General features: G+C 44.1%; 1 protein-coding gene across 4 annotated transcripts in view; it reads right to left on the bottom strand.

The window, feature by feature from the left end:
* cacna1ea (calcium channel, voltage-dependent, R type, alpha 1E subunit a) overlaps positions 1 to 23,600 on the bottom strand; it is a 110,414-nt gene that overhangs the window by 27,398 nt on the left and 59,416 nt on the right. For 3 of the 4 annotated variants that reach the window (XM_018726787.2, XM_018726785.2, XM_018726786.2), the window contains 16 exons: positions 22,179 to 22,291; positions 21,240 to 21,371; positions 20,407 to 20,476; positions 19,531 to 19,648; positions 19,163 to 19,230; positions 18,780 to 18,871; positions 13,768 to 14,577; positions 12,724 to 13,010; positions 10,279 to 10,390; positions 5,138 to 5,267; positions 4,062 to 4,121; positions 3,875 to 3,981; positions 3,460 to 3,471; positions 2,940 to 3,036; positions 866 to 1,026; positions 552 to 689 (listed from right to left, as the gene is read on the bottom strand). In XM_018726787.2, coding sequence (XP_018582303.2) covers positions 552 to 689; positions 866 to 1,026; positions 2,940 to 3,036; positions 3,460 to 3,471; positions 3,875 to 3,981; positions 4,062 to 4,121; positions 5,138 to 5,267; positions 10,279 to 10,390; positions 12,724 to 13,010; positions 13,768 to 14,577; positions 18,780 to 18,871; positions 19,163 to 19,230; positions 19,531 to 19,648; positions 20,407 to 20,476; positions 21,240 to 21,371; positions 22,179 to 22,291 — 2,507 coding nt within the window. The remainder of the gene's footprint in view (positions 1 to 551; positions 690 to 865; positions 1,027 to 2,939; positions 3,037 to 3,459; positions 3,472 to 3,874; positions 3,982 to 4,061; positions 4,122 to 5,137; positions 5,268 to 10,278; positions 10,391 to 12,723; positions 13,011 to 13,767; positions 14,578 to 18,779; positions 18,872 to 19,162; positions 19,231 to 19,530; positions 19,649 to 20,406; positions 20,477 to 21,239; positions 21,372 to 22,178; positions 22,292 to 23,600) is intronic. The other variant, XM_018726788.2, reaches the window with a different exon arrangement.

The raw sequence follows: 23,600 nt of genomic DNA, 5'->3' as shown, positions 1-23,600 counted from the left end.
ATACAATGATCTATGTTTCCACAAACAGTATTAGGCCTTTAAACGTTAACATGGCAGTGGCAAAATTCTTAAAAACGTTTCAAATAGCTGAAATTTGAATTCCTTCAACCGTCTCATTGAGTAATCAAGTACAAGCAAAACATATGTGGCAATGTAATGTACACAAAGTACAGTGCTGCTTGAAAGTATGTGAACCACTTGCTTCTATTATTTTTACCACAAAATGGTTATTGAATGAGAAGCAGTGTTTCTCATGTGACATAACAGGTGTGTAGTTCCCAGTTCTGTATGCTGGTTTTGAGGAAATCATGAGTTTGATAAAACGGGACTAGTGCAGGTGGAAAATAAGTGAATCCCAAGTTGCGTTGGTTAAACCAAGTAGGTAAGTAGAATCAGGTGTGTAAATCAAAATCATTTATTAATTTTCTAAGTTTAAGATTTAAAAGTCATCAGTTAATTTTAATATTTCATACAAGTATAATGACCACCTATACAGGGTTTACATGCTTTCAAGAAACACTGCATTTTGGGTCTTCCGTGTCATAACTCACTGTGGCCAGCCCTCTCCCGTTGACACCGTAAACAGGGTGAGCAAGGCCCAGATAATGTTGTCATAGTGAAAGTCGTGCCTCTTCCACTCTCTCTTCTTCACCTCCTTCTTGTCCTTCTCATGGTCAATATAGAAGCCCCTACATGGCACAGAGTAGCTTATCATTTGCCTTCCACAGTAGCTTATGAACTGCCCGAGACATTCTATAATGCATTTCTTGTCGACAGAAAAGACGTGAGATGTAATCTGAACACACTTTGTAACTGTAAGAAAATCAGAAGGTAAAAAGGCTGGACTGGCTTGACAGACACCTACTGGCACTCCTTCTGTGTGTCCTTAGATCCATCAGTGCAGTAGAAGAACTTTCCCTTAAACAGCTGCACAGCAATGACAGCAAAGATGAACATGAAGAGCTTGTAGACAATGAGAATGTTGAAGACATTCTTCAGGGAGTTCACCACGCAGTCAAATACAGCCTGGACAGAGAAGATTAAATAGGAAAACAATGAATAAAAAAGAGATGGGCAAGTCTCCACCCTCAAAACCATCATAACAGGAAACGGTGATATCATCTTAAGGGGAGGACAGGAAGTCAATTTACACCCACTCACAGAAATAATATCAAATAAGACCACTCACAGACTCAGTCTTAATTCAGGATGGTGCCAAACACCAGACATACTGTACAAAAAGGTTTGATAAATCATCTTAGATTAAAAGAAGTTGTCATTTAAATTATCAAGACACTGAGTCTCTCCTTTTCATCAGCAGAGGTCAATATCCACACAGCCCCATAACTGAATCATCTAACTGGTTCCAGGTCTACCAGATCCAATGAATCAGTTACTATATCCCTTTTCTGTTTTTAACACAGGTGGGTAGTAAAAACAATACACAAGTACAGTTACTTAACAAAATACTAAGGTAACAGTCTAAGCACTCATTCAGAAATTTCCTTGGGTTAAAATAATATAGTATGAGATCAAAAAACAAATTCAACTATCAAGTTACTTTGATTCAACAGAGGTTTTTAATGATACAAATTCCAAATAGTGCTAACAGTTTCAATAATACAGTTCTAACTCAGAAAAAAAATCACACATTTCTTCAAAATAGTGAATCTGCTGCACTAGTGAAAATTGATATTGTCAAATAGTCAATGAACTAAACAGAAAACAGCCTGCAGGATATTCATCTTAATTGCTTCCCTTACTAGTCTTGCTCATTTTGGTTCAAGGCTTGCCACTGGACACAGACTGACCTCCAACAGCTTATCTGCTGAATCCATGAATGTTGTCTTGAACAATGGTCCATTCTGACTCAATGTCCCCATTTTCACTCAGGACAAGAGAGAAGTTCTTTGTTGTTTATGTACAACCAACCATCAGAGTTTTCCTCTCTGTGACTTACAGCTGCCTTGAGGCAACCTTCTCATCCACTGGGAAGAATTCCAACTGCACAGCCCCCATCTGGGGACTCTATCATTCTCACCACCCCCGATCAAGAAGTTTGGTTCCAGAGCCCATGCTACGCACAGAGATGAGACCAACAGGGTTTAAATAGTACTTTTCCACCTCCTGCACCCTTACAGTCTCCTTCTCTGCCAGATGATATTCCACCTTCATAAAACCAGTTTTCACTGCAAGTGTCCAGTACATCTAAGCCCATTTTACTCATGCGTGCCAGCTGGCTGGCATTGTACAGCACCCCCACCATACACCTTGAAGGTGGTTAGCCCACAAGATGGTTCTACATTGCCATTTTGGGTTGAGCTCATTCAGGTTATTTGAGCTGCCAGGGCACCAGGTATTGCTTGGCAAATATCACTTAGGCCTAGTTTCAGGAGTGAGTCTCCGTAACTCTAATCTGGGTATTTTATCTGCCCATGACGGTTTTTTAATAGACTAGCCAACATAGACAGCAAAGCTCTGAGGTTCACACAAGCCCCACCACCACATCACCACCCTTGGTGGAACGAACAAAATCTATTCATTAAAATAACAGATTTATATTTTTGAACCTAGAATTTAAAACTGAAACGAATATTCACTGTTCATACAGTAATATTAGACCCTTCAGGGTACCAGTTCCTCGGTGATGGATTTTTCTTGTCATGAAGGTGTAAAATCAGTCTGTAAATATGGAGTTACACTGAATTTGGAACCTTTATGTGAGGCTTTGATGGGCTCCAGTGACTAACAAGTTAGGAACACGGGGAGTTCTGCTTCTGGAAAAGTACAGAGCAATATAGAATCTGCCAATAAGTTTTATTTCTTTACTGTCAGTGTGAAGAAAGGTTACATAACAATGGACACATTCACTCATGCGAATTCTGCACTTCAGATTATAGTGTGACAGGCTATGGTCCACACATGTTTAACACAATTACCTTTAGCTTCGGAAGTCTCTTGATGGTTTTCAGAGGACGCAGGACCCGGAGAACACGGAGGGACTTGATGGTCTTTATATCACGGCCTTTGTTATTTCTGCATACACCAACACAATTGGTGAGCCATGCCCCCATGTCCACTATGTGTTCTAAAATAACACTGTCCGCTAACCAAAGACCATCATGTTCTTCACAAACACAGCTATGGGACAACACAAACATGTTGATATAATGCACTCTTTGTATTTTTTCTCTGAGATGTACATCATTTTAAAGAAAAGCATCTGGTGAATGAATAGACATAAATGTAAAAAGGTGTTGCTATCAAAAGGAACAATATGAGTGATATGGTATTATTACGCCTAAAATACCAAACATGCCATTGTAAGAAAACCCTCTAAATTTAGAAGTCTAAAATGGACAAAACTCAAGAAATCACAAAAGATTGACAGAAAATCAACAAATATGGGAGAGTTAAACAGAACATTATAATTTCACAGTGAAAAAATAAGTATTTTACCCCATGACATTCCTGGTAGCCACACAGCGATATAATCCACAGGAACAGAGAAATAGAAATAGACAGAGAAAGTGGATATGTGTGCCTCCAGAGAAAACACAAATACAGTATGCATAACACGGAGAACAAACACATCAACAGTTTTTTGCTTGGTGATATCAACTGCTTCATATACTCAATGGTCCAGTAACATTTCATTTGTTTGCTTTGACTCATATGCCCAATTCATTTCATACAAGTCCAAGTATCCTCAAACCTTTGACTCATACTGTACATCAACTGGTAGCTGTGTTCCCAGAAAACACACCAAAAACAGGAAAGGGTACCCTGCCACTGCGGGATATGTCAATAATATAGGGAGTCTCCTGAGCTCATTAATTCCATACAGAGGTATTAACCTGGCACTGAAACTCACGTGAGGGCAAAGGCAATAAGAGCTCCCACCACCACAATGAAGTCCAGAATATTCCACAGATCACGGAAGTATGACCCGTCATGCAATATCAGACCTTGGTCAATCATCTGTGAAAAGATACAAATATCAGAGTTTTCCAAACCAGGCAAACTAAATTTTCTGTAAATAATCCTATAAAACCACTGACCTTAATAATCATCTCAAAGGTGAATACTCCGGTGAATACATAATCAAAGTAACGCAAGACCTGCAAAGTATAAAAGAAAATGATACAGTAAGCATTTGGTAAGTTCAGTGTCAAGGCTCTGAAGTGGTCTTTACTGCTGCTGTTTTAGCTGTGAAATATCTACCTTTTCTCTTTGGCTGATATCACATTTTGTCTCACTTTCTAAGCCCCCCCCCATTTTGATTAGCAGATGACATGTTTTGCCCTATTTTTCTCATTTCCCTCTTTGACTAAATCTAGTCGTAAGGTGAGTCTCATTAAGTTTCCATATGGAACTTCCGACAAAATGCCTCAACTTAACTGTTACTACTGTAGCTCAACTAATGCAGTGATTTTAAGGCTCAAGGCACAAATCCAAACTAATTAGTTTTCACTCCAGGGGATTTCTTTAATGATTCTTAAAAAACTGCCGCTGTCAGAGATATACGAACCAGTTACAATGTTTCCCACTTTTCCTGCTTAATGTCATTGGGGAGGTGCTATTTCACACAAACTGTCTGAAACCACTTGTCTTGAGCGGGGTCGCAGTGAACTGGAGCCTAACCCAGCAACACAGGGCGCAAGGCTGGAGGGGGAAGGGACACACCTAGGATGGGACGCCAGTCCATCGCAAGGCACCCCAAGCAGAATTTGAACCCCAGACGTGCCAGAGAGTGGGACCTGGCCAAGCCTGCTGCACCACCGCGCCACCCGAAGGCACTATGCGATAGTTTAATACTTGTTCCACAGTGAGAATTGGACTACCATAAGCACATTTAATACAATAATTGGCACAATTAAACTTTCTCTGAGTTGATTGTTTCTTGTAACCTTCTAACTGAGAAAGGTAGAAAATCTGAAGAGCAAACACAGCATACTTCTGGACAATGATGGAGCAAGCTTAATGCCGTTTGCTGGTGTACAGACAGCTTCATGCAAGGGTTACATGAAGTTTCTGCAGTATCTGGTCTCACCATGCACCATCTCCTTCCACTGACAATGCCCCACAGAGGCCTCGTTGTGTTCCCACAACTAAAGGCATCATACAAGGGTCTCACCTTATTCCACTCAGAGTTGGTGGACACAGGATCCTCTGCTGCTAGGGCTATGCTGCTGGCAGCAATCACCAGGAGGATGCACAATTCAAAGTATCGTAGGTTCACTACATAATGGCATGCCTTTCGAATGCTGTGGGTCAAACACAAGAGAAAGCAAACAATATCAGGGACAGTATCTCAAAGCAGGCATGATGCAGGCTTTTAATCCTGAAGGCTGCTTCTTGAACCCAAAGGACCCATGTGGTTATACCCTCGAACAACGAAATTAAACTGCACATGGTATGAACATCTGAGGTGGAGACTTCTGAAGATACTAATGTGTTCCAGACTATTTTAAGATGCATTTTCTTTGCTCCCTTCCGGGATCGGGGCCTTGGTGTGGTGGAAGGGCTTGCGTGATCTAGGGATCTCCAGAACTATGTCGTCGGCAGCATTATGCTCCTGGTAGGGTCTCCCAAAGCGAACAGGTCTGGAGTGAAGATCCAGACTAACACGATCCAAAAACCTCCATGAAAAAAGTAAACGAGACAACGTTTACCCTGCCCAGAATAGGGTCACCAGGACCTACCCCTGGAGCCAGGCCTGGGGGTAGTGTTCCTAGGCGAGCGCCTGGTGGCCGGGCAGCCCACATAGCCCAGTCGGGCTCAGCCCAAAAAGGCATCGTGGGGGGGCCATGTGGGCCCACAACCTGCAAGGTCCAGCATGGGGGGTCCGGTGCTATGTATACCTGGCGGTGGGGGGGGGGGGTGGCGCATGGTGTCACAGCCCCTTGTGACGAAAACTGGCTCTTGGTACGTGGAATGTCACCTCACTTGGGGGGGAGGAGCCGGAACTAGTGCGGGAGGTAGAGAAATACCAACTAGATAGAGTTCAGCTCACCTCCACTCACAGTGTTGGCTCTAGAACCAAACTCCTCGATAACGGATGGTCCCTCTCCTACTCAGGAGTTGCATGAGGTGAGAGGCGCCCGGTTTGGGGATACTCACAAGCGCCCAGCTGGCTGCCATACAGTTGGAGTTTGCCCCGGTGGACGAGAGGGTCGCCTCAATGCGACTTAAGGTCGCAGAGAGGAAAACTTTGACTGTTGTGTGTGCTTATGCACCAAACAGCAGTTCAGAGTATTTGGTCTTCTTGGAGAAGGTGGGAGGGGTTCTGGACAGGGCCCCACCTACAGACTCCATAGCCCTGCTGGGGGACTTCAACACTCACGTTGGCACACACACACACATTTTCAGAACCGCTTGTCCCATAGGGGGTCGCGGGAAACCGGAGCCTACCCGATAACACAGGGCGTAAGGCCAGAGGGGGAGGGGACACACCCAGGACGGGACGCCAGTCCGTCGCAAGGCACCCCAAGCAGGACTCGAACCTCAGACCCGCCGGAAAGCAGGACCGTGGTCCAACCCACTGCTCCACCACACCACCCCTCACGTGGGCAATGACTGGGAAATCTGGCGGGGGGTGATTGGGAAGAACGGCCTGCCCAATTTAAACCTGAATGGTGAAATGTTATTGGACTTCTGTGCTAGCCATGGCTTATCCATAACAAACACCATGTTCGAACACAAGGATGCTCATAAGTGTACTTGGTACCAGAGCTCCTTGGGCCAAAGGTCAGTGATCAACTTCGTAGTTGTTTCTTCTGACTTGAGGCCACATGTTCTGGACACTCAGGTGAAGAGAGGTGCTGAGCTGTCAACTGATCAGCATCTGGTGGTGAGTTGGATCAGATGGCGGGGAAAACTGATGGACAGACCCAGTAGACCCAGACGTTTAATGAGGGTGTGCTGGGAATGACTGTCAGAGGACCTTGTCCGGAATGATTTTAACTCACACCTCTGGGAGACCTTCTCCCATGTTGAGGAGGAGGTAAGGGACATGGAGTCTGAATGGAGCCTGTTCAAAACATCCATTGTGGAAGCAGCCAGGCACAGCTGTGGCCAAAAGCTTGTTGGTGCCAGCCACGGCGGCAACCCGAGAACCTGCTGGTGGACACCAGAGATGAGGGAAGCCGTCAAGCTGAAGAAGGAAGCCTTTAGGGTCTGGTTGGCTCTGGGGACTCCTGACTCAGCAGACAGGTACCGGCAGGTGAAAAAGGCAGCAGCAGCTGCAGTTGCAGAAACAAAATCCCGGGCATGGGAGGAGTTTGGAGAGGCCATGGAAAACGACTATCGGTCGGCTTCAAAGAGGTTCTGGAGAACCATCCGGTAGCTCAGAAGGGGTCGGAGGAGTTTTGCTCTGGCTGTGTTTAGCAGGAGTGGAGAAACTCTGACCTCTGATGAGGACATTGTTGGGAGGTGGGAGGAGCACTTTGAAGAACTAATAAACCCGAGTAATATGCCTCTCTTACAGGAGTCAGGGCCAAAAGCTTTCGGGCTGTCAGAGTCCATTTCCCTGGTGGAAGTCACTGAGGTAGTTGGTAAGCTCCACAGTGGCAAAGCACCGGGGGTGGATGAGATCTGCCTGGAAATGCTTAAGGCCCTGGATATTGCAGGGCTATCATGATTGACACGCCTCTGCAATGTTGCATAGACCTCGGGAACAGTGCCCTTGGATTGGCAAACCGGGGTGTTGGTCCCTATCTTTAAGAAAGGGGACCGGAAAGTGTGTGCTAACTATCGGGGTATCACACTTCTCAGCCTCCCTGGGAAAGTCTCTGCCAGGGTGCTGAAGAGGAGGCTCCGGCCGATAGTTGAACCTCAGCTTGAAGAGGAACAATGTGGATTCTGTCCTGGCCGTGGAACAGTGGACCAGCTTTTTAACCTCTCACAGATCATTGAAGGAGCATGGGAATTTGCTAATCCAGTCTACATGTGTTTTGTGGACTTGGAGAAGGTCTATGACCGTGTTCCCCGAGAAATTCTGTGGGAGGTGCTTCGGGAGTATGGGATACCGGGGCCACTACTGTGGGCCATTTAGTCCTTGTACATATGGAATGAAAGCTGTGTCCGCATACTCGGCATTAAGTCAGGCCTGTTCAGTGTGGGTGTTGGACTCCGCCAAGGTTGTGCCTTGTTTCCACTCCTGTTTGTGGTTTTCATGGACAGGATATCAAGGCGCAGTCGAGGTCAGGAGGGCATTCTGTGTGGGAGTTGGAAGGTGACGTCTCTGCTTTTTGCGGATGATGTTGTTCTTTTGGCACCGTCACATGGCTGCATCCAGCACACACAGGAACGGTTTGCAGCCAAGTGTGAAGCGGTGGGGATGAGGATCAGCACCTCAAAGTCTGAGTCCATGGCTCTCTCACGGAAAAGGATGGTATGCCCCCTCCAGGTAAGGGGAGAGTTTTTGTCCCAGGTGGAAGAGTTCAAGTATCTTGGGGTCTTGTTCATGAGTGAGGAAAGAAGGGAGCGTGAGATCGGCCACAGACTGGGAGCAGCGGCAGCAGTAATGCGGTCGCTGTACCGGACTGTAGTGGTGAAGGGGAAGCTGAGCCATAAGGCGAAGCTCTCCATTTACCGGTCGATCTACGTCCCTACCCTCACCTATGGTCATCAACTCTGGGTGATGACCGAAAGAATAAGATCGCGGATACAAGCAGCCGAAATGAGTTTTCTCCACAGGGTGCTGGGACTCACTCTCCATGACAGGGTGAGGAGTTCGAACATCCGGGAGGAACTCAGAGTAGAGCCGCTACTCCTTCACATTGAGAGGAACCAGTTGAGGTGGTTCAGGCATCCTTTGGAGGTATACCAGGCACGGCCAACTGGGACGAGTCCCAGGACCCGCTGGAGGGATTATATCTCACGGTTGGCCTGGGAACGGCTGGGGATCCCCCAGGCTGAGCTGGAGGAAGTTGTGGGGGACAGGGGCAGCTGGGCCTCTCTGCTCTCCCTGCTGCCACCGTGACCCTTTAGGACAAGCGGGACAGAAGATGGATGGATTTTCTAAAACTTCTGTTTGCAGCTGAGTACTGTATTTATGCATCCAAATGCTATGGGCTCAGGGGCAAACAAACATAATAGGAGTCAGAGGATGAAGTGATTTAACTGGGTCCCTCAGTGTTTAAAGCTCATTTAAAACATTGTGAACGTCAGTAATCAATAACATGATGAACAATACACATATTTATGGGCTGAATCAAACAACACTCAGCACTGAATCGGGGTTTTTTTATTTTAAAAAACTTAAAAATTTGTTTTTAATTTCAGTGTAGTTTGAAGTTAATGAAAAATACACACACACACACACACACACATTTTCAGAACCGCTTGTCCCATACGGGGTCACGGGGAACTGGAGCCTAACCCGGCAACACAGGGCGTAAGGCCGGAGGGGGAGGGGACACACCCAGGACGGGACGCCAGTCCGTCGCAAGGCACCCCAAGCGGGACTCGAACCCCAGACCCACCAGGGAGCAGGACTGTGGCTCAACCCACTGTGCCACCGCACCCCCACGTAATGAAAAATAATAAAAGCTTTATCTGAGGTTTTTTCAAACCCTAACCAGTAAATAAATCAAGGGATGACTGTGTAGCTTTTATTGACTGCAAATGAGGGTGTTTGGATTTCATGAATACACACACACACACACACATCTTCAGAACCGCTTGTCCCATATGGGGTCACGGGGAACCGGAGCCTACCCGGCAACACAGGGCGTAAGGCCGGAGGGGGAGGGGACACACCCAGGACGGGACGCCAGTCCGTCGCAAGGCACCCCAAGCGGGACTCGAACCCCAGACCCACCAGGGAGCAGGACTGTGGCTCAACCCACTGTGCCACCGCACCCCCACGTAATGAAAAATAATAAAAGCTTTATCTGAGGTTTTTTCAAACCCTAACCAGTAAATAAATCAAGGGATGACTGTGTAGCTTTTATTGACTGCAAATGAGGGTGTTTGGATTTCATGAATAAATTGTGTTAATTTAAACTGTGTTAATTAAGTAATCATAAAGTATATAGGATGCTGTAGATTAAAATATTTGCTGAGCAGCTGCAAACAAATTAAGTTGAACATCTTGTTTCTCTGTGAGAGCATGCTTGAATTCAGTGACAATACAGAATGCAGCGTTACTGCCAAGCACTGTATAGTCTTTCCAAGACTGTAAGTATTGTATACTACAGTGAGTTTCCATGTACAATGTATAATGTACTGTGTTTCTGGTGTACACAGGGTTCCTTTTCAGTGTGATCTTACGCATTGTCGGGTTTGAAGATAAACATGCTGTTTGGTGGAGCTGCTGTGGGCTGCTTAGGGCCATCCTCTTCCTCTTTCTCAGTCTTGCTGGCTTCCACATCCTTACTGTTTGCTGCAGAAAATGCAATGTGCTCAGCATGTAAAATTTCACTTAACTTGAATAATGTGGAAAAATGGTAAAAATTAACAACAGTGAACATCCTTTAAATAACCACTCAGCAAACCATGAGAGACTGCTGTGTTTTTATTTGCACGGAAACATGGCTAAACGAAACCGTCCCCGACTCTGCTATTCAGCCGCACTTGCTAACCTCGTACAGGGCAGACAGAGGCATGGCGCTGTCCGGTAAGACTCGCAGGGGTGGCCCGTGTGTTTATATCAACAAAGCTTGGTGTCTGTCATGCCCCCGGCAACACCTGTGTCTAATCAATGAGACCCAGGATATAAGGAGCTCTGTGACAACGACACGATGTGGATTCTTGCAATCGCTTTTGTGCCCTTGCAGTCTCAGCGTCTTTGCTCTTTGTACCTTGCCTGGTCTCCTGTTTTGACCCTTGCCTGTTCTCTACGACTACTGAGTTTGGATTACCTGCATTGTGACGTTCACGCCAAGAAAGACCTTTGCCTGTTCCTGACCTTCATCTTGTCTTTTCCTTCAAACCTGGTTGCAAGAATAAAACCAACCCGCGATTGGGTCCTCGACCTACCTGTCTGTCTCCAGTCCGTCTGCCGCCATGACAGTGTCAATATGCTGTAGTGGTTCATAAACATTGTTCATCATTGGCGGAGTTCATGTTTATTAAGCACCAACCATACTATCTGCTGAGGGAATTCACGGACATCATGCTTGTGGCTGTGTGTATACTTCTGAGCGCCAACGCCAGAGAGGCACTTAGTGAACTTTATAACGCCACCAGCGAGCAACAAACGGGCCTCCTTGATAGATTTTTTATTTTCGCTGGGGACTTCACTCATGCAAACTTAAAGACAGCGTGGCCTAAAGTTTACCAACACGTTGACTTTCCGACAAGAAGGAACAATACACTGGACTCTGTTTACACAGACATAAAGGGTGCATACAAGGTCACCTTCCTGCCCCGCCTGGGCTTCTCTGACCGCATCTCCGTTCTGCTCTTGCCTGCTTACAGACCTCGTGTGAAAGCTGCCAGACCGGTTTTAAAGTAGATCAGAGTGTGGCCTGAGGGAGCCACAGCTGCACTGCAGGACTGCTTCGACACCACTGACTGGACTATGTTCAGGGAAGCAGCAACCTACGATCATCACACAGACATTCAAGAGTACGCCGAGACAATGACTGCCTACATCAGGAAGTGCGTTGATGATGTCATGGTCACCAAGACCATCACCAAGTTGGCTAACCAGAAACCATGGCTGACAGGGGAGGTCCGCACACACACTGCTGAGAACCCCAGATGCTGCCTTCAAATCAGAGGACCGAGCTGCTTCAACAGCCAGGACCAACCTGTCCCATGGCATCCGGGGGGGCCAAACACAGGTACACAAAAAGAATAAGTGAACAATTCAGCAACAACATAGAGACACGGAGTCTATGGATTACAGAACCCAGTTTGAATTCTGTGGCCCTTCCAACAGCAAAGCAGTATAAACCCAGATCCAACATCCGTAATAGCTGTGGAAGAGCTAAAGGATTACTGGTAAACACACACACGCTGGCTGAAGCCCCTTGTCCCGAGTAGGGTCGCGGCGAACCGGAGCCTAACCCGGCAACACAGGGTGCAAGGTTGGAGGGAGAGGGGACACACCCAGGACAGGACGCCAGTCCGTTGCAAGGCACCCCAAAGCAAGACTCGAACCTCAGACCCACCGGAGTGCAGGCAGAGGCCAAATCTGCTGTGCCACCGCACCCCTGCTACTGATAAACAGGCATACAACATTATAAAGTAATTAATGAAGGGAAACAATATTGCTGTGCTCTGTTAGGATAATTAATGTTATCTGTTGAAATGACTGTCCATATTAACGGAATTTGGTGATATTTTAGCATAAACGTATCAGTTCTGGGCTCAGGAATGCGTAAAAATGTTTGTCACTGAAACCAATGGAATTAAATATTCTGTTTTTTCAGAATTCACCTTATGAAAGGTTTTTTCAAGAATAAACTACCTTCATAGAGTAGGGGAAGACTGTACTATATAAGTATATAAACACGGGTGGTTTCTACAATACAGTATCAATACAGCAGTATTGCTGCTGTCACATTGAAAAAACTTTGCTAGTTATTTTAATCATGAATGCAAAAGAAATACTTTCAGTATTTTCCATCAAGGATGTTTGTCAGTTTTGAAATACTGAAATTAACAGCTGCTCAACACACATATGCACACAGTGCAACGAAAGGACTTGAAAAAACTGTTGTCTCCAGTTTTTTCTGGCTTAGTCGGACAAGGTGAGCTATCACATACCTGTGATTGGAGTCAGTTCCATGGATGACTGCACATCCGTCACCTCAATCACTATGCTGGGGTTTAGGGGAGACTTCTCCTGGTTCAAGGATGCAGGATGATCCTGGGAATCAGCTTTGCCTCCTGTCACGTTGGGAACCTCTGATGTGGGGTCCTTTAGGGGCTGAAGAGTAGTTGGGTGCACAGCTATGGGCTCTGCCAGCTCCTTGTCCTGCTCTGGGGGAGAGTCTACCACGGGCTTGGAGTCGAGAGGTTCGGGACAACCTGGGAACTCAGTGCCATTCAACCTGCAAACAGGTACAGGAGCCTCAAGTGATTGAACGTTTCACCCTTTTTTTCCGCAAAAATGGATAAAAAATATTACAGTGTTGTGGTTATGATCTGTACAAAGTGTGCTTCCTTCTGGAAAAAAAATTACAGAATTAGATTCCATTATTAGCAAAACATCAGAAGTCATTAGCTTTAGAGATTTAGACCATCAGCATGGTTATAAAACTTAGCAAATATAAACTTTAAACTAAATTCATAACAAATTTTGTAGTGTCGCACAACACCGCAGATTAAGTCACTGAAGGCACCTTAGCATTCATTGAGATGATTCCAGTCACACGGTCAATAAAATAAATCCTTCTGCAATGTGGACTTTTTGAAGACATTTGAAGGCGTTTTTCCTTTCATGTGAAAACGTTAACAAAGGTTCAGTATGTGCACCTACTGTTAATGCACTGTATGCTAGAGAAGAACAGAAATTCAAAAGGACACCAAGGCCTTTAACTCAATGGATAAAGAATGCAGGGAATGTCAAATGAATGTCCTCAAAACCACTGAAAACACAAAGACCTAATTTTTAGGGCTTGTACATCTCTTGTAATAAAATTAGTTTCCTTTTTTATACAAATGTTTAATGCAAATTAAAGGTTTTTGAGCCTCTGGCAGCTGATGGCTAGTATTACTAGTGTGGACAGAACCCAGTTTCTCTTTTTCACAGTTGTGTAGCTCACGGGGGGGATTACTGTGCATGGTATGATCCTGGACACCGTTCACCTGTGTTTCGCCTCGACTTTCTCTGGTTGGCTGCTTTCCCCCTGGTTGCCAGATTTGCTCTCTTTTTCCTCTGCGTCACCAGGGATGCCCCTCTCCCGACTGATAGAACGGCTGCTCTCGCTGTGTGGGGAGAGTCCTTCTGTCTCAGACTGGGGCTCACGGTGGCGATACCTCCTTGGCCGGATGCCGGTGTCAGGTGCCAGGGTGTCTCCTGGAGGTGGCCGGACCTTGCGTGCCACTCGCTGCCTCCTATCCCCATTCAGCCGGGGGCTCCTTGGGCCATCCAGTGCTGAGTGGCGGTGATTTCCCGGTTTGGCCTCTGGTAGAGATAGTCTTTCTGGCTCTGGTGTTTCAGATAGGGGCATGCTCGTGTCCACAGGGGGTTCTGGAAGGAGCATGGGCGTGGAGGTGCGGTTCTCGGCCAGAGGCATGTCAATCGGCAGTGGAGGTTCCGGAAGCGTCGCGGCCATGGGCCCAGGGGGCTCAGCCAAGCACCGCAGGCTATCTGTCTGTGTAGGCTTGTGGTGATGGTGGCAGCTGAGGGATGAATCTAGATCCTCCTTGGGGTTGCTGTAGAGAACCTCGCGGCTCGACATCTGCCGGTGCCTACGCAGCTGGCTGGTCCTCTGCTCCCACACGGACATGGTCATTCGTCTTCTCCTCTCCCTCCTGGACATGAAAGAGTTAGAGGCATTGAATGCCCTGCTGTGTGGCTCCCGTGACAGGCTCTCCACTGCAGCCTCCATAATGTAGGCAGGCCTGCTCCTGTGTATGGCTCGTTTTCTGTACAGATAGGGCCTCCTTCTCCTCCTGGAAAAAGAGAATACACACTCTATCAGTATGTACAGGCTTGGGGCTTCCAAATATACAATACTTTTTGCCACTAATTTAAACAGCTAATCAGGTTTACGCGTTAAAAAAAATCCATACTGTTCCTTCTTTTAACAGCAGTTCACCCCCTGTGCAAATGTTTTGACAATTAATATTTATCAAACAAATGAAGGGAGAGTGCACTGCTGAAGCACATCTGAGAAACAGTCATCTGATTTTCAGAGCTTGGTAAATCACCATGAAGACATCTAAAGGTCCACAACTCTGCAGAAATAAAATAAAAAATTAGCCTACGGACGTATTGCAACTATTCAGTGGTGAATGATGCAAAATAACTTTAGGATAATGCTGCAAGAAGGAGAAAGGAATAGGAAATGTTGACAGCACAAGAACAAATGTTGAGTATATGTGCTCAGACTGGAAAGTCTGAAAGAGCAGAATAAAAATGAGCCGAAAGCAAAACATTTACCGAGTTAAGAAAATCAGGTAGATTGTGTTGGAATAGAAGTGAACAGACAGCATTACTTACTGGTACTTGTACTCTTGTGTAGTCCGTGTAATCAATGAGCGATTGGTTGAAAACAAGACATTAGTGTTTTTGTGAACAAAGACAAAACAGTCCCAGTGACTCAGTCCAAAACAAGGTGAGAAACTGAATTTAGTTCAAATTAGGCTAAGGCTTTACTGACAATAATATGTACGTATATACATAATAATTATACACATACTCATATGCATATAATTATAATGAAAAAATATATTTTCCATAGTTTTTCCAGCTGTGCTTTCTATGGGCATTTTTTAAAATCCTCTGATATGACTTTCAAAATGTAATGTTTTTTTTTTCTCTTGCCGCAAAAGAAAGTAGGAGAATGTTTTGGTCTATGTCACTAGGTAGGCAAAGCCTCACATGACAACAAGATGGTAGCAGTATTAGATCAGAACAACATCAACAGGTGCAAACACATAAAATATTCAGAGTTTGGAGATGTAAAGACTTTTAGAAACACAACAAGAATAAAACATGTAAAAGATGCCCAATTTGGGAACCTAAGGTATGCAGGGATTAAGCAGAAACAAACTGCACCCTACTCTAGATAGTCGACTGGTGTAGTGTTTGTTGCGGCAAGGGAACATTCCCATGCTGAACAGATACATGCACTGGTATTCCAGGGTGGACCAGGGTGTGTCAGACATGCGTCTTTGTGCAAGCTGTTTTTGTGGCATACGACAGCATGCGGTCTACAGTGGTAAATCATGCCTCCGTGTGTCCTCTGCTGATCCTAAACACTGAATTCACGTGATTTCTTAAAATATTTTGCAAAAGCTCAGGGTGTTCCTACAAATACTGACAGCATCAGACCTGACATTTGTTCCTTTTTGGCACCTTATTGTAAATGAAGAACTCAAAGAATGCTGTAAAACGTGTCACATTTTGAATATTACATTTTTCGTCTTTCAGTTTACATAACTTTTGATGTTAGCAAAATTCCGAAGCTATAGGAAAATGAAAGAACGAAAGGAATAATTAACCTAAATAATGCACTTGCATTAATGCATGTTTGTAATTTGCTCATTGCAATTTGGAATATATTTTCACACCTTAGCTATCATACTTTACTGCAAACACCATAAGTATAGTAAATTTGCTGCCCTGCCTTTTCTTTTACGACTCAGCGTTGTTCTGAAAGGTATGATTTGGTTTAAGACTTTGCTCAACTAATTTGCATGCTCATGCAATGCACTGATACCTGTTTATTTCAAAATACCATAAAATAAACATGCATATCATCTGACTCTGGAGGACATTCCATTAGTTCACTACGTGTTTGGTCCTTAGCTTGAACTGATGGACTTCAATAAGGGATCCATTCTCCATTTTTGCTCAAACATCACATGCCACACATTTCTTATCAAGACAAATGTTATTGCTTGCATAAACGTTGAGTCAAAGCCAAGGACAAACACAGGTAGAGTTGGACTCCCCCATGCATGGGCATGCTCTACCATTCTCATTCACAGATGGGCTTCAAGTGACACTTAAAGACCTTCCTTTGAACACCATTAAGACTGCTGCACCGCCTACAATATTTTTTTGCAAAATGGGTTCATAAAGCAGTTAATAATCCCTTCTACTTTATCATAAATTAAATGATACAAAGGAACATGATCATCGATACCACTAGATATTAATTGGAGAGGTTTTGGTTGTTTAATATATCAAAATCCCACAGTCTATAAGGATTATATCGTTTCAACCAAGCTAAAATTTTGTTGAAATGATGCAGGAGACTTAGGTTTAATGAGGCACAGACTACAATATATATATTTTCTTCTTTTCTTTTTTTTTATGCCATCATACAGTAAAAAGCAGAGGTCCAGAAAGTCTCACCGCCTCCTGCAAGGGATGCTTTGTGATTTTCTTTTGTCCCTATGCCTTTGGCCATAATATTTTTTTACTGTATAGTAAGTGGACATACTGTACATTCTGTATAAACATGTGTACATTTAGTAATAAACATAAGGGTATCTAAAGAGCATCTGAAGATGATTTTTTCAGCTTTATGCTGCCCATTTTATTTGATGGATTAAAACAAAGGAAATACTTTGTATGGTTATTAACATATTATATCAAGCTATACAAAAGTTTAATAGAAGCCATTGGGGTGTCAAATAGCCTTCGTATGAAAAAGTTGAGGGGGCAATAATTTCTCAAAATTATCTCTGGAAATTACATTTTTGAAAGCTGGCACAGCACGTAAGTGGCAGAAATACGAGGTTCTATTCCAGAGGTGTCAGCAAAGTGATGAATGTGTACTGGGTCACATTAGCAAAACATCACTGATATCATAATAACAAGCTCAGTTGTCTAGGTCTTCAAGATTTAATGGCATTATAATGTTGGTTATAATTGCAGTGCAAAAGTATTAAAAGGAATGTTAAGTGTAAACGGAACTATAAAATGGAAGTTAAAGGGCTATTCAGTGGTACCAGTACCATGGTCAGCATATCTGACTTTGGGGTGTCTGTAAAGTTCTCTCTTTGACATTGGTTTGGTCCTTCCTATGCACTTACTGGAAAGCCTGTTAGCAGCCATGGCAACACGTTGGTCCATTTACAGCGACATAGAAACATTTGCACTGCAAGCTGAACAGGATAAAATTAAGCATCAGATTCTGCTCATTCCACTTTTAGCACTCATATTTTTTACATTATTTAACAAACAGGCTCCCTGACTTGGATTTGTACTCTGATTTTTGTGTATGATACTGAATGATAAGTCTCAGGGCTCTCATATATCCAATGCTGAAAAACAAAAGCACCACTTCACAATGCATGTCTCAGAAATTCCAACCCTGAATTTAGGGCAGAGATATCATCCATAGAACACACTAACTCAGCTGACTTGCTCTGTTCACAGTATGGAAAAATCAGTTCTGTGTGTAACTGAGACAGTTGATCACTTTGGTGCGCCAATAACCTAGGCATCAGAGAAACTGTATCTTTACATGGAATATCTAACAAAAACGCTTGTATAGAATATATGTGTTCTAATATGTTTTAGAGCCCTCCTCCAGAGAACGGATGGCTGTTTTACAGCATCATTCCAGTGTTGTGAATGTCACAGCTTTGTATTTGTACTGCAACGCAATCATCAATATGCATTGATTTGGACCACATTTTGATTAAATGGAGAAATAAAGATGATGAAATTTTAGAAGCAGCAGCAGCAAACTTAATCAGAGCTTGTCAGGCAGAATGCACTCATAACACTTTGCTTTCTTTGCCCTTACAGTACGCAATGTTTTTATTACACGATGCTCTGCTGAGTTCACAAATATGTTTTATGTGGCGCTTTTATAGAAACGAGGCAATAAAATCACATTTGCTTCACTCAGATTGTCTAATTTAATAGCGGCTATACTGCATAAACTCAACAATCCTAAAGGTAAAGGATATTTATGTGTTGAGCACAAATTCAGAAGCTTCATACAGCTGCTTCTTTAGCCCTTGCGTCAAGTGCTCTGATACGGTGCCAGTGGGCCTCTGTGTCGGTCCTCAGTGGCACTTGTGGTTGTTAGTAGTGTTAGTGAGAGTAGGAGCCCCCAGCACTGGGGGTGGGTGAGGGATTGGTGGGAGTTACACAGAAGCAAGCAGGGAGTGGCACACAGACCACTTACTCTGAAGATATGAGAGAGGACATGTGGCCAACCTCCTTGGCCTTCTGCAAGGCATGTTTCTGGTTGAAAGCCTCTTCTTCTTCCTCTTCATCCTAGCAAAGAGGCATTTGCTTTATTTTCCTCAATTAAGTACTCCTATAATATACTGCATTTTGATCTAATTTCCTAGCAAGCATAAAACATAGTTTTTACACCCCCAGCACATGACCTCATCTTTTCACCAGAAGAGAGGGAGCGCGCTGTAAAACAGGCATGTCTTATTGTGGAAACGTTGAAGGGTACAGGTGCCAGAAAGGCCTCTAGGAGGCACTGCTGCAGCAGACAGCCAAGCAACAATAAAGGGGTGAATCACAAAGAGGAGAGCTGTGCCGACAAGCTCCTACCTTGGTGAGTTCCTGGGCATTGGCTAAGTTGTCCACGGCGATGGCCAAGAACACATTGAGTAGAGTATCTGACCATGTTCTATCAAGGAAGAAAACCACCCAAAGAGTAGACCAGCATATATACCTGTGATTCATTATTTAGCCAAGGCCTTTGTCCAAGGTGACAATACTAAGTTACTTACAATTATTTATCCATTTGTACAGCAGGGTATAGCAGTGAGAGTTGAACCCTAACCTTGTAGCTGTAGGGGCAAATGCCTAAACACTATGCCACCAGCTGGCCATATTCCCTTCTTCAGCCATTTATAAAGAAAGTGTTTGCGAAACAAATTAGGTAGTGCGATGTTTTCAGAAGTGAAGAAGAATACAGTTCCCAAACAGTGTGAGCACAATAAAGTATATGGAGGACCACATGCCTTTGCTCACTCCGCCCTGGGAGCGGATTCCATTGTACATCACCTCATTCCAGTCCTCACCAGTCAGTATCTATAAGAGAAGAACCCCACCCCATAGAAGCACCAGTCAACCATTGAAAGGTGTAGAGATACAGAGTACTGGCAGAATAACCCCAAACTCAGATACACACGCTGCCTGAAGCTACTTGTCCTGAGCAAGGTTGCAGCGAAGCGGAGTCTAATCCAGCAACACAGGGTGCAAGGCCAAGGGGACATACCCAGGATGGGACACCAATCCATCGCAAGGAACCCCAAGCAGGACTCGAACACCAGACCCACCAGAGAGCAGGACCCAGCCAAGCCTGCTGCGCAACCCCAACCCCAACCCCAACCCCAACCCCAACCCCTACCCCAACCCCTACCCCTACCCCTACCCCAACCCCTACCCCTACCCCTACCCCAACCCCAACCCCAAACTTTATTTATTAAATTACTATGAACTGAAGAGGTTAAGACCTTTGCACAAGGACTTAAGGGTACTACTTTATATTCATGATGCATTCTGTTGTCCAATTATGTGTCAGTTGTGTGTCCTGCCAGTCCTGCCAGTGACAACTGAACAGTGTTACACAGACGAGGCACAAGAATTAATTTTCACCAGTAATTTGAAATGTCACATGAACCTCTTGAACCTTTTTTTTTTGCAGTAACATCACTATACAGGTTCATGCCATTCAATGATGGAACACTGTATAAATGCACATGCACAAAATAAACCAGAGAGAGAACATTTTCTTTAACTGTTAAATGCTGAGAGGAATGAGAATCATAACATGTTTCTGGTCAGACCTGAAAAACGGTCATGATGGCAGCTGGAAAGGTATCAAAATGAGTAGGTGTGTATTCATCGAAGATGAACCTGGAGGTCAGAGAGGAGAGTAGATGACATTTGAAGAGGACAGATTTTATTCAACATGATGGGTCGGTCTGAAAAACACATCAACAGCATCAAGTTCTTTTCATAAGACCCTTTTCCCCCTTCCATAATACAAAGTCTGTGATTATGATTTTAGGGCACAGTAAACCTCAAAACAATCTGATCTTCACCCATGTGACAAGTCACAGATGAAGCTGTGTACCCGAAGGAAATCAAAGTTAAAAGTGGACATGCAATACTATGACAAAAAAACACCAGTAAGAGTTTTGCAGAATTTTGCCATAAACAAACACACACACATTGTCTGAACCGTTTGTCCCATACGGGGTTGGGGGGAGCCGGAACCTAACCCGGCAAAACAGGGCGAAAGGCTGGAAGGGGAGGGGACACACCCAGGACGGGACGCCAGTCCATCGCAAAGCACCCCAAATGGGACTCGAACCCCAGACCCACAGGAGAGCAGGACCCGGTCCAACCCACTGCGCCCCCCCTCCTAACCAAACAAACTTTTTATAATGTAATATAATTTATAATATAACTCCAGGCTCACAAAGAAGGCAGTAAAAAGTAAAATCCAATCCTGTCTTATGCAAAAATGTATGAAGAAGCATTCGTTTCTATTGATACCATATTAAAGGCATTTGTCTTGATAGTGCACAGCTGGCAGCACAAATACCACTGAAATGTCAGGTCAGGCGGTCTAACAAAAACACGGGGAATGGAGTCAAGCGGTCACGCTGCCCACCTGCCACCGAAGAGCTGCATGCCCAGCAGAGCGAAGACCACGATAAATAGGAAGAGCAGGAACAGCAAGCTGATGATGGACTTCATGGAGTTCATGAGGGACACCACTAAGTTCCGCAGGGAAGCCCAGTACCTGTGAAACCAACCCTCCTTCATCAATAATTTCTTACAGGATCCTACAGACAATACTGACACATATCACATCTTTCTACCTGCACTAAAGAAAGAACTGAGCCTGAGAGGACGTCCTTATAGGCTACCAGGGTAAAGCTCATGCAATGCAACACCTGTTCTCTTCAAGGCCATATAATAAATGTTTTTTACAAGTTTTATTTCATAGCTTTACATAGACACAAAAACACAATCGACACAATCAAATACCGTTTCTGTCCTCTTTACAAATGCCAGCACCCCTAACCATTTCAACTGCCTTTTCTACACAAATATGAACCGAAACCACGGAGTTAATTAATGGTAATTACAACTCCTGACAAGTTACGCAGTTATGTTCCAATTATTAACTTTTAACGGCCAGCAGCACCAGCAGGAATAGCAATTAAAACACTACTTTTCAGTTTGAGTACAGCCATTATGTTCAATAACTGCATTCTTTAGAAAGACCTTTTATTTCCGTTTTCATAGTACAGTTTCTCTACCACATAATAAGCTTCCATTCCACTCTCCAGTCACCCCATGTAATCCTATGTTTTATAAGTCCAAAATATAAATACACCTGTAGGAACTTACTCTTACACTACCATCAAGTCAGAAACACTCACGCCAGACATGCGCAGACACATAGAGCAGCAGAAATTTTGTAGCTCACTGTTCCTACAGATGGGAATTGCCCATGATTCTTTTTGCACTGCCTGTTGTGATGCTTTACCCACAGCTAAGGACGACCACCCCCGCCCCAGGAGGGCCTCAGAACGGCACTCACTTGGTGATCTTGAAAATTCGGAGCAGACGGAGTGCCCGCAGCACACTGATCCCAAAGGACATTCCGGGTCGGAAGACTCCCCACATCACCTCAAAGATGCTGCCTACAATCACCTGCAGAGAAATCCCTCCTGTTTGCAACTGTGTCAGGGGTGCATTGATACAATCAATTATTTGCTTTTTTGATATGACTAACAAATAGTCGTGTTGACGGGACTGCTGCAGAAGTCGCTGTTCCACTTCCATCGTCTGACAAAGTGAAAATGTATTCCATAAAAAAAATGGATGAATTTGGTATAATATGCATAAATTAGAAATACATATAAAGGCTGGATACATCATTCATCATTTAAATGTCAGCAGATTATCTAAATGAAAACCTGACATGTTGCACTCTGCAATGATATTAAGTTTCCAGGCCTAATGAATTTGAACATATTAACTAATTATGAAAGATAATAAAGGCATAGATTAGAACCAAAACAGAAATCATTTCACAAGGCTATTACCAGTAACAGTAAAAGACAGGCTGTTTCTAACAATGGAACACCAAAGGAATCATGACTGTGTCAAACAGGCAATGGGAAAAAGGAGTTACATTTTCAGTAGAAATATAGTTCTCTTGACAGAAATAGTTGCACTGCAGCATGAACATTGTTTTGTATCAATGGGTAGTGTACACACACACACACACACACACTTTCTGAACCACTTGTCCCATACGGGGTCATGGGGAGCCAGAGCCTAACCCGGCAACTCAGTGCGTAAGGCTAGAGGGGGAGAAGACACACCCAGGATGGGACACCAGTCCATTGCAAAGCATCCCAAGCGGGACTTGAACCCCAGACCCACCGGAGAACAGGACCCGGTCCAACCCACTGCGCCACCGCACCCCCCATTTACTGAAAATTATACTCAGGAAGTGCATCTGCACTTAGAATCATTACTCGGCAGTATATGACACAACTAGCTGACAAAAATCACAGGAGAGATAACAGCGCAACACTGTCTATAACTGAACTTTTCATTTTATTAGTAATTCAGGTTAAGGGTGTAACCTCCTTCCTAAAGCTGAAACTTACAGTTAGCTATTAAATGAAATATAAAAAGTAAAACCCTTGACATCACTCGTTCATCTCTTCTGAAATCTCATTTCAGATTTCAGTGAACGTAAATGTTTATCGAAAGATGCGCATTAAGTGTTTAAATAAATGACTGCAAAATTATTACTACTACAGCTGCTCCCCTCTTAAATTGAATAAACGAGCTGATAAAAATTCTGATTTCCTCGTCATTCAATCGTATCCACTGGCAGATGGCTATAAAACTACTGATGTGACATTTGACTACCTTCTGAGTCACTTTTTCTGTGTTTTTCTCTCCCCGTGTGTTTCAAACATTAAGGGGAGGAGAAACTGAACTC

Source organism: Scleropages formosus, chromosome 9 (assembly GCF_900964775.1).
Source record: "Scleropages formosus chromosome 9, fSclFor1.1, whole genome shotgun sequence".
Taxonomy (NCBI): Eukaryota; Metazoa; Chordata; class Actinopteri; order Osteoglossiformes; family Osteoglossidae; genus Scleropages; species Scleropages formosus.
The sequence above is the reverse complement of the archived record's forward strand: the minus strand, read 5'-3'. Positions and strand labels throughout refer to the sequence as shown.